Raw genomic sequence first — 11,833 nt, forward strand, 5'->3', positions numbered from 1 at the left:
GATCTTCTGCTGAATATTCCCATAACCCTCATGTCAGCGTACGAATCGGAAACGAGGCATTCTCTGCAGGCACCGTTAGGTGTATGTCTCGTGAAAGCGTTCAGAGATCAGCATATAAAATAGGATTTCGTACCCTTACACGAACGCCTACGCTTACGCGAACGGCCACATAGTGAACCCATGTGTACCAGTTACGAGTCAGGAAATCAAAACGAGGCGCAGCCACCTGCAAAGTAAAATTAATGAGATTTTTATCTACGCAAACTTGTCGCCCTGTTTGATGAACTACCTGTACACATTCTTCTTTCCGTTATCCTGTCAGTAGAAATTGCAATCAACTTTTAATTAAAACAGCCAAGATATATAATGACCATTTTGGACTCGAATTTCATTCTCACGCAGAGGATTCTGTCATAATAAATCATCAAGAATTGACCAATGAATTTTGACTTCCTGATTCTATCATTGGTGTGAAGGTTATCCAAGGACTTGTCGTTGCTTTTTAGCCTGTGACTGGTCAGCGGATTCGCTTCATCGGACAGACCTTTCCTCCTAAATATGAACTACTGACGGAGAGTTTGCTAGTCGTTCGAGGAGCACCACCGAGAGGAGTAGTTGACGGATTTATCTAACTGGCGCCATTCTCTTTACGTATACCAGACTCGGGGACGTCGACATTCACTTGTACCGAAATGTTGGTCTTTGAGATGGCACATTTTTTGAAAGCCCTGCTGGTTGTGACTTCTGCTATGGTCATTCTTAATGGTAATTGCTGATTATTTTCGTTGTCCTTAAGTTCGAATCTGATTCCGTCATGATGACACTAGGGATGCAATACCACAGACTAAAAACCGTTGGTGGTGCTGAGAATGGTGTATGGTGACGAATTAGCGTATGGAATGGTTCTTTAGAGTCCATTACCGCTATACCTTAGAAATTAACTCCCGGACACTCTATCCTAGGACATTTCAAACTTTTAAACCGGTCTAGAAGTTCGAAGTGTCCTAGGACAGAATGTCCGGGGAACAAAGGATTCTATTAGGAGCTTTTAATCTCTGAGGTGTTGACGGTCATGGCCTCGAGAACTGTGTAACCCGTCAGAACACAATAGGTTCGGACACTTTCTCAAGGGGGACATTTTCTACTTTTACGCCGACTTGGACTGACCTTCCCTGGGTTGAATCGTTGACCATCTCGGTTCAAAAGACAAACCAAACATAAGGCATCCGTAATTCCCGAGTGTCGTAGTGAACCTGAAGAATATCTCTCTTTTCTGTGGATTCAAAATGGAACCAAATAGTTGGATCATGGAATGTTTAGATGATAGAAGCGATATGTTTATTTCATTGTCTCTCTTTAAGTGCTAGCGTATAATGAGATCCAGTGGGACAGCAGTAATATAGGGGCCCCAGTCGGCAGTCAAGTCACCGTGACGTGCGAAGTGAATGCTTTAAGTTCGAGAGTAAGTTCACCTTTCTTCCTCAAAAGCAAAGCCTGAATATTCACCACATATGAATTCAGGTATGTTCTCTTTGCCGTTTTGGCTTCCACTTGTGACGTCACTATATTCCTTCAACAAGGGGTAAGAATTTGTCCCTTTTATAGCTCCCACTCTCGGTTACCTGTAGATAGCTACGGCTGTAAGGGGTCGAAGTTGGTCCCGACGTTGGACACCAGTTATATTAGTTTCAGAACAAGGCACCAGGCGCCTCAAATGGTTTGGTTGAGGGTAGCTATGTATAATTTACACGGGACCAACAAACCATCAGGGACTAACATGGGTCGCCCATAGACGGATTGTTCTGTCTTCGTGTCTTTAGGTTGTGACTTTTAGTGTGTTTGGTTTCGGACAGATAGCGCCCTTGTTTTAGATCGAGCGCAGCCTTGCTCCACTTTTACATCGTCGAACGTTTGTTAATATTTCTTGAAGTTATATCTATTCAATATAACAAAACATTCTTCATCTTTCTGAGACCACAATACCTTTGGAGCGCTGTATCGTAACAGCTGCACTGACTGGTGTGACTATGTCTTAACTTTTCGCTTGATTTTGCTGAAGTGCCAAGTTCTTGGCCTTGAAAGCCAAACACCCAGTGAGAAAGAGGCCAGGTAAAATTCATCATAACCAATTAAAATGTTGATTGCGATGTGGTTTTATAAAATCAGGTCATGCGGTCAAGATTTCTAGGCGATATATTCAAGATGACTTTCTCTCAATACTCATCTTTGGCATAGCTGTAGTTACCCAGTATCGAACATGGGAGAGACGTTATTGCCCTCGGGGAACTGTGGATAAGAATTATTTCTTGATTTCCATCACCTCAAAGGGATTTCCATCGCGCACAGTCTTACCATTCTTCGTTATTCTTTTGCACCATTCTTTGTCAGGACGAAGTTTACATCAGCAAGTACGTTGATCGTTACACGCTGATCCCTATTGCCAAACGACATGATATTATCAATCCGGCGATGGAGCAGTTGTATGAAGCAAGCAAGAAATCTCGATACGATTCCAGTTCCAGCCCACGGATAAGATTTGTAAGTTCTGCTTCAGGGCCATATCGCTCAATTAGCGTTGGAGACAAACGCCAGCGTTAGCTCAACAGTCAATTTCACGTAGTAAGATGCAGTTTCACTAACTTGACACTACGACCTCCAGGGAAGCTTTAGTTCTTAGATCATATCTAAAGGCACAAGTTACTATTCTTCGGTAAACAGACTGCAGTATTCTTTCTTGCTTTGTCAACAGACTATCAAGAAACTGACTGATGAAACAGCCGGCAAGTACATATGCAACGCGACTGGTGCATATCGGCCGTCAGCCAGAATCACCATTGCCATAATATGTGAGTAGTCCCCTAATGTAGGGGTTGACCCGGCTTTCTACCCAAGACCAACAGTTTGTGCGGACCTGCTTGCCGATGCCAATCAAGAGCTCCCGAAACACCCTGCCGAGTGTCGAAATACCTTCGATACGGGTCAATTATTGCTTTCAGTCTGATCTAGACTGGTCGCAATCTTTGATACGTCATGCAACGCTATATGATCATGTGATGTTGCCCCAGCCTGCTTGGGATGTATCTCTCAAGCCTTCTCTCTCAAAACTGCTCTCCTCATCACATTGTTTCTCGGTTCCTGATTAGTTTTTCTGACTCTTTCAGACCCGCATTGTCCGAACCCGAGGACAGAGTTGGTGTGTAGAAAGAATAACTATTGTTTGGCTGCCAGTCGGGTCTGTGATGGTCAAAGTGATTGCCCAGACGGCGAAGATGAAACCAACTGCTTCAGTAAGTCTGAAAGTCAGTCTAACGTCTTCTCAAATGAAGGTGTTAGAGCACGAAGGACGTAAGAGTGCAATTTAAAAGTTACATGTACATGTACTGACTTTCTGACAAGAGCAGATGGACAGTGCCGTCATCTTTCATAAGAACCAAGCGTCTCTCACTAAACGTTTCCGAATTCGGAAACCTTTTCGAAATCAACGTTTCCAAATTCGGCCTGAAAACTATCGGCAGCATTCGGAAACTTATTCAACTTCAACGTCTTTTTCACATGGCCGATGCTGATCAATCTTTAGATATATCAGCACCATCATGATGTGGATCCTTTTTTCAGATGGCGCTGTGGACCCCTACAAGTTGTGTGAATTTCCAAACTGTGCTTGCGACAGAAAAAAACGGGGAGCAACTTGCAATCTCGTGAGCCTTGGCCAGGCTAATTTTCCTGACGACCTGTTCACGCTGTAAGTTTTACAATAGAAAAGCCTGTCGGGGACGCAGTTCAGGTTGATTGGACCGAGGAGTGCTAAGTTCATGTACTCCTCCTTCTTCGCCATCACGAGAATTCTCTACTGATTTGACTGGAATTATGTCAACCGTTCTGTGATATAGTGAATTAAAGGTGCATCACTTCTGGAACCCATCCATATAAATGTAAATCATTTGAATTCTTTTCTATGCAGTTAAAACTGTTGATTTGTGCGAAACATCTAATGCCAATTGTGGATTGTAATGATACTGGTGTTGCCAGGATCACTAATTCTGCTCATTTTCACTTCCAGTGATTTGAACCAGGCTCCTTTGCAGACTATTCCTGTTGGGGCGTTCGAAAATCTTTCGAACTTGAAAGGACTGTGAGTACGCAACAGTAGTGTCCCAAATAGGCCTGTTCCATGCATTTTTTACTTTGGCGATTGTTATAAGATGTGAAATCATCATTCAATGTTTGAAGTATCCAAAAATATTTACTTTGTCTGAATCGGACGAAGCATGACGAAGAACGAGTCATTTGAAGTAAAATACTGCCAACTTTTCCCGGCCATTTTTAGATTTTGTGCGTGCAGCGCCATCTTCTTGTAAAATGGACAATATCATGAAAAAAAAAACAAAAAAAAACACAAACTCTTGAACTTCTTTGCAGCTCAATCATGAACACTTCCATTTCTACCATCATCGCCGGAAACTTCCGAGGACTTGATTCTTTGGCCAGATTGTAAGTACAAATTCCAACCACCCATTTATCAGTACAACATCATCTTCATTATTTTAGCATCAAAGAAGCCTCTAGCCTAATGGTTAACACTGGTGGCTACCACGCCATACAGTCCGCGTTCGCTCCCGGGGAGAACCAAGGACTGTTTTTCTGGATGAGCCTGCGTGGCTTTCAAGGAACTGAAATCCTCCTGGCTCTTCACAGTTCGTTATAGGTTGTTAACTTCAGGTTATTGCTTATACTTGAATACGCTGATTGTTCTCGGCTGATATCTGTCGCCTTGACATCTGGAATGATGGAAAAAAATGAATTACTCATAAAACGTACGATACCCCTATAGTTACCGACCTTGCCGAAGTCCCATTTAAAAAAGAAGCTTGAAGAATTCACAAACGACAGTGAAACGTGTTGTTGCCGAAGTCGTCAGATGTGAAGGCAGCGTTAGGGAGCTTAATTTTTGAAATATTTTTTCAGAATTATCGAGTCTACTCCAATTACAACCATCAGGACTGGCGGCCTCGTAGGAATGCCATTGCTGAAATATCTGTAAGGCTGTAGAAAGCTTTTGACTTGTTTTCATAAGTCCAGTACTAAATTATTGATTTGAAATGCGTGCCAACAAGGATAAGGTCTAAGAATGATATTGGGAGATTGTCTTCTGTTAGTAGGAGGAAACCGGAGGCTCCGGAGGAAACCTACGCTGTCGAAGAGAGTTGCCCTCTCTATCTCACGTGTGTACCGGGCCCGTCCGCGAATCGAACCCGGGACCTTAGAGATGTCAGGTGCTGTTGTTCCACCTCACCACTCCGACAGCCCAATCCTGTTCTGACAAATATCAAGACAGGTTCGCAACCCTTAAACAGAGCGACGAGCGCCGATGATGACGTTTATTAAGCTCCCCGATACCTTGTACCAATTCATACATTAAGTATTATTCCGCAATAACGGTTGCATGACTGAGATCACCTTTCTTTTAGTAAACTCGCCTACACCAAACTGACCACCTTGAATTCAGGGACGTTCCAGGGAATCGAGAACGTTCGTGCCATGTAAGTACATGTGTATTCGAACGCTACTTTCTGACTTCAATTTATCTAAAAAAGAGCTTTTCAATTGTTGAAGCGAAGTTAATTGATGAAAGGCTCGTTATCTTAGTATGCTTTTTTGGTGACAAAACGGGCTTCCTAGCCTAGTCCTAGTCCCTAGACCTTTTGTCATTTTCTCTTCCTGTCAGAAAAAGAAGTGACAGACTCCGTACTAATTCCATTCTTACAACACCATAATCTTTATTTCAGCGAGATAATCACTTCTGATTTATCCAGCATTACTAGAGATACATTCGACAAATTGACGCTCCTGACAAAAATGTGAGTCAAATAATCAAGTAGTATTGGCTCTGCATCCCTCTTTTGATTTTTAACATGAAAAAAAGTTCAGCAGCCTTGGTTTTATTGAGAGATAAAAGGCAATTTCATCACGGGTAAGCACTAAGTATTACCTTCATCCTTATTCTGAATGATTACTTCAGTACAACTGTTGGACCAGTGGTCTCTCTGCTATCATTCTTTATTTCTACCTCCAGCCACATATCCAACTGCCATCTCGGAGTTCTCCCAGACAAGCTGTTCATCAACAATCCCATCCTCAAAATGGTGTACGTATATTTCTATCGTGCCTTGCTAGCTGTAGGAATGTTCATTGTGAGCTTTTGCCTAAAACATATTTCTACACTCGGCTTTAATACTAAACAGTCATATCGCCATATCACCGTTATATTTTCTTTCTGCTTAGGGAACTGGTCAAAGCTGGAATAACCGCATTTGGTGACAACACATTTTACGGCCTTAAGAGAGTGAAATCGATGTAAGTATTTCAAATACTAGTAATAGAGTTGTGATAAGATAACAAACACATTCCGGGACCAGTTGTTCAAAATAAGTTTTCGCCTTCTGACGATGGAAAACATTTATATGATTATAGGCCTACTAATCCATGATCTTCTTCTTTACAGTGACATCAGCGATAACAACGCAAACATCAAGCAAGAATTTTTAAACCATTTGGCAAAGTCAGCTGAAAAAGTGTAAGTTTTCTTTCATTTTCACGGAGTGTAGATGCTGTGTCTAGAATCGTAACGCATTGTGATATGATTACTATTAAGCGTCCCTGAAACGATTGATTTATGTCCTGGCAACCTGCAATCATGATTCGATGTGATTTTGAATCACATTGCAGCGATCATAATCGTAGGTGGCAGCGACAAAGTCGATTGTTTAAGATATCCTCCTGCCATTAATGATATTTACAGTTTCCTGTGGCGTTTTCAGCGATTATCATAAGCTATAGGAATGATTTTATTACTAGAATAACTCTCCAAAGTCTATTTCAATTTATCAACATATATTTGAATTGTTTTTAGAATCATGCGCTCAATGGGGAGGGACACCACGTTTTACATTGGCACCTTCCAAAAGTTCTACAAGTTTGAGATTCTGGACCTGTAAGTTAATAAGATTTTATCTCCCTGGCCTCGTTAAGGTATTTTAATCAAGAGACTCCTTTCGACATCAAGCGCCGTATCTCAAGATATGGCCCCTACCAGCATGTCAGTCTACAATAGCCATATAAAGGTTTGCAGGGGGGGGGGGTGGTTAGCTTTTTGGAAGGGAGGGGGGGCAAAATGACATTTCTGAAATGTTTCAGGCAAAATCACAGTCAAAAAGTAAAACACATTACTCGGGGGGGGGGGGGGGGCTTTTGCCCCTGACCCTTTTTTCCACAATTGATAGATTATAATCAAATTCGGAACATATCACTGATGTAAAACATAAGAGCCGTCTTTGTGCTTCCTTGCTTCCTTGGTTAAAGAAAGGCCTCCTTTTCCATATAGGTTATCCACCAGTTATTCAGTTGGCCTCTTTACAGCCTTTGTTTTCTTTCTATCAGGTCAAACAGCCGTATGTTTACGCTCCCTTCCCCAGGCACCTACCTGGACTGCATCGACGGTTCCTGTTACCAAAAATGCGGCAAGTTTGAATACTTCAACCGGCCGCTGCGAGAACTGAAGACAATGTCGGACCCTGTAGTTTATGCTTTCCATTATGACTTGTACAAACTCGAAGAAGATTTCTTCGGGCCTGACGCTTCCGCTGTGAAATCGGTCACCATTCATGCGGACACAGTGTACACCCACCTAGATGTTGGATTGAAGAAACCGGTTCGGATTATAACTCGCAACTTCTGGGTGAAGGAGGGCCAGATTTTTCCGAGTTACGGTAGTGGGTTTGGTTGCAGATTCGAGTACGTTAAAACCTTGCATGGTGAAAGGAACTTGGTTTACATTCAGATTGGGTTGTTCCAGGTATTTACACAGAATGTGCAGTTTAAGAAGTTTTGTGGACACCAGGAGGGCTTGGCGCAGAGTTTGGTCAGATTCACTGGTCTGTTGCCTGATTATAACACACTCCAGGCGACGGTGCAATGCGCACAGATGATTGGCGACAGCGTGGAGGAGATTACCAAACATTCTCTCCCGATGTTGAAAAGCGTCATTGCTTTTGCCTCGTCTCCTGGGACTGCTACCATCCCTCGTTTTAATGTTGTGCTCAACGAAGCTTTGATGATTCAGCAGATCTTTGACGTCAAACTACGTCATGAGGCAAAACTTATTCCGTACCTGTCTTTGAGCACGTATGATACAATTCTAACGGGACTACAAACACATGCGAATGACTACAAAAAAGCTTTAGACGACATCGCAGCGAATCTAGAGAGGATTTCGGGACAGAAATACAAATTCACTGCCTTGAACCAAGCGGCTAGTAACACACTCCAGATCGCTACCAGGGAGAAACAGGACAATGAACAGGCCTTGGAGGTTTCTAAACGAGCGCTAGAGCGCCTGAGAGCGAAATATCAAGAAATGAGAACGGAAATGATAGAGAAACAAGAAACGTTCCAGAGGGAATTGAGGAAATGGGCAAGGCGAGCTGCGATAAAATCGGCTCTTGGGATAGTGACAGGGATCGGTGGCATATTCGTAGGAGTGAGGAGTAACGATAAGGGAGCTATCTTAGAAAATACCGGCTCCTTGGCAGGGTCTCTGATGGATTTGTATGACCTTGTAAATGCGGTTTCCGAAATCACCGAAGTCTGTCAAGACATGTTGAAGATTGTTGAAGAAAATGGTGCCACAATTAACGCGAAGGATGTGTCACAATACCTTGAAGATTTAGAAGCGGCAGCGGACCTGCAGGGGGCGCTTCCCGAATGGCAGAACATGGTCGACATTGTGGAAATAAATGTCAATTCCCCAGAGCTAAGAGAAATAAGCGGACATGCCGATTTCCATGAAGCAATTCTAAAGGTGGCCAATGTTGGTCGAGCTTTAACAAAAGAGCTGATGAGACAGAGCAGGCTCCTCATCGAGTCTTACTCAAAGAGCCTCCGGGAGCAACTGGCGGTCGAGTTCAACAACTTGGTAGCCTCCGAGGTTAATGGCATCACGTCTTCCTATGATGATACGTACCAATTGGAGTGGGGATTAAAGGGACAGGCGTTCCAGGTAGATATCTTTGTTCTCTATTATAGATTCAGCTCTGTGTGCCCACTGTGTCTCGTTTTAAAGGCAGCGGTTGCAGTGAGATAATGGTTGTGGTCACAATATACTCGTTTATGACTAATAAACAGGAGCTTATTTGAATTAAGAAAACAGCCATGTCTACACTTGACAAGCGAGGAGTAACGGATCATGATGCAAGTGCCGTCACTAATAATAGTTTCAGAGAACCGTATAGCGTATAGTGTGCAGTTATGAGATACAGGACATGTTGATCACTCGTAGGTGTTGTGTTAATCACCCTCTCAGTGTTCTTCCTTGACATCGTTGCAGGTCAGAATGCTCCTCATCGAGCATCTATTCGAATACTGCAGCGCCAAGTTCTACTTTCAATTTACGGACTGCGCAGACGACGTCCAGCCTTTTGTTGACGATTCTCTCGGCGCGTTGATTGGTAAGATTGCAAAGGCAAAAGTCAACCAGATCACGAATATGGTCAATATTGCTGGCTCCAGTGACTTTAAGGAGACCGTGGTGTTGAAAGACGAGGTAAGAGACAAGATGCAAACAACAAACCAGTTCCCTGTGGAGGCAATGAATGACATAGGTCATTGTTAGCCTGCGGAATGTCCATGGATAGATCGTCTGAGGCTGCTATGAGGAACTTGCACTAAAACCTTCCAGTTGACTCTGTTTAGTTCTTATGACCTAGACGCTGGGTTCTTTGAAATACACCGTACTTGATCTAGCGTGGCTGCACAAAACTGTTGCCAAGAAATCGACATCAAGTCATGTAGCAGCTTCACCCTATCAACAAGGTATCGGAGCAAATGTTAGAGCCAAACTGGAGGGTCACATAAGGCAAATGATTAAAGATTGGCAAAGTTTTTGTCTTATGATCACAGAACACGTCGGTGCTGTACGTATTGGTCTTATTGTTCTTTGGTCTTTTTGTCTGCAGACTATATGCCGGACGATCACAGACTGCCCAATCAAAACTCTCCAACGAGGATTCTATGCTGTGGTGAGAGTGGCTAAGACTATGGCCAACTTTGCTGACTATCAGAGGGTTCGAGTTAAGGATGTCACCGTCCTATTGAAAGGTAAAAACGCTGTTTGTGGAGGAGTTTTCAGAAGCTCGTCAGATGTTATGTTTCTTGGTCACTCACCACCGAGTGTTATAAATTCGGCATTTGGGCTGAGTGCGCCAACCACAAGTATGTAAAGGAAATTCCGCCATCGACTAGGTTGCTTGACGTATTTCATACATTGTGCACTAGGAAGTATGACATTTTGTTAGCTTTTGAACTCCATTCTTATGTGAGACTTATATTGGTAATGCACAGGATTATAAAAAGTATGGCATGAATATTAAGACAACTTCTTTCCCCTTTCTAAGTTAGGCATAGCGTGTCATTGCATTTTTCATTATTCTGCAGGTGCAACAAGGAATGGAAGAGACATATCAATCCATATCGGCACTGTTGGAGCGTTCACTGACTATTGGGATAACCAACAATACAAATTCATCAGCGTACCTTTCAATCGGTTGTTCAAATATGAGCCTTCAAGTAAGTATCAAATATGTTTTTAAGTCATTACAATTGCTGTATCAACCGACATAAAATATCCAGTTGGCTTGGCCTACATTTTCTTTCTTGTCCTCCAGGTGACGGCCAGTCGATTGCCGGTGTCTCCATTACGGCAAACGACATCAACCAGAACCTCTTCATTAGTACCTCCCCGTTCACAGACTGGGTCCTCCAGGTCGATCCCCGAGATAACAGCGGCATCAACCTCAGTGGGATCTCCGAGATAGTTATTGAATTCAAGGGAGTGGCAAATCAGGACTAGTAGGAGCAATTCACAGACGCCCCGCTCACTGAGCGAGTCACCCACGCGTCAACCTCGGTGACGTCTCAGAGATAGTTACATGTATTTACTTTGAGGGTGTTGTGAATCGGGACAATAGGTATAGTAGTTCTTAGGCTCACCGATTACGTGGTCATGCACGCTGATCCCCGCTGTAACACGAGCATCAATCTCATGCCAGTAGCGTCTCCGAGATAGTTCTTTACTTCAGGGGAGTGGCCAATCAGGATTGGAGGCCGGGGCAATTCTCTGATAATTTAGTGTAGATCTCATATCTTTTTAAATACAAACTGTTGCAACCCAAAATATTTTGTTCCTTCTTTTATATAATGTTTGAAAATAATATGGACCACTACGTTTAGACTGTTCAACAGCAACAGCACAAGCGATATAAGCGATGACACGCAGATGTCTGTCACGCATGTTTGTCAAGCAAGATCAGCTATCGCTGTAGCTGTAATTGGGGGGGGCTGCAAGGTATAAAGTCAGCTGATTTGAAAGTGGATGTTATTGCCTCTCTGTTACAATGGCAGTTGAATTTTTAACGCTGTTTTCTCATGTGATTGATTTCTTTGCCACGGCCTGATGTCGCAGTTCACTGTTCCTCTCACAGTTTCCCCCTTGCAGTCTATTGCGGTGCTGAAATCGCTAATATTTATTTTGTTGCGGCTATATCTCAAACATAAGCTTACATGCCTTAATATAGGTACATACACGCATGATGTATTTTGTTGAAATTTTTGCTGTGCTTGTTTCCTAACGCGAATAGCCAAACTCGACAAAGGTATACAACCATGCATATTAAACGGTGTTAAGAGTAGGTTTCAACTGAGGGCGATTTTGCTTCGTGATAACTGAAAAAAGAGGTTATGAGACGAGCGAACACTGACCCACCGCATTCTAGGCCATCTG

At 43.0% G+C, this 11,833-nt stretch overlaps 1 protein-coding gene across 1 annotated transcript; it reads left to right on the forward strand.

The window, feature by feature from the left end:
- The first annotated feature begins 296 nt into the window (after positions 1-296).
- On the forward strand, positions 297-11,215 carry LOC135494719 (uncharacterized). Its single transcript, XM_064782969.1, has 20 exons — positions 297-765; positions 1,362-1,462; positions 2,389-2,538; positions 2,750-2,846; positions 3,162-3,287; positions 3,616-3,742; positions 4,061-4,132; positions 4,420-4,491; positions 4,966-5,037; positions 5,469-5,540; positions 5,787-5,858; positions 6,074-6,145; positions 6,283-6,354; positions 6,503-6,574; positions 6,911-6,991; positions 7,438-9,055; positions 9,383-9,598; positions 10,011-10,152; positions 10,489-10,620; positions 10,719-11,215. The coding sequence occupies exons 1-20, from the start codon at positions 693-695 to the stop codon at positions 10,901-10,903; spliced, it is 3,624 nt and encodes a 1,207-aa protein (XP_064639039.1). The 5' UTR covers positions 297-692; the 3' UTR covers positions 10,904-11,215.
- Positions 11,216-11,833: the final 618 nt, after the last annotated feature.

This window comes from Lineus longissimus, chromosome 10 (assembly GCF_910592395.1).
Source record: "Lineus longissimus chromosome 10, tnLinLong1.2, whole genome shotgun sequence".
Lineage (NCBI taxonomy): Eukaryota > Metazoa > Nemertea > Pilidiophora > Heteronemertea > Lineidae > Lineus > Lineus longissimus.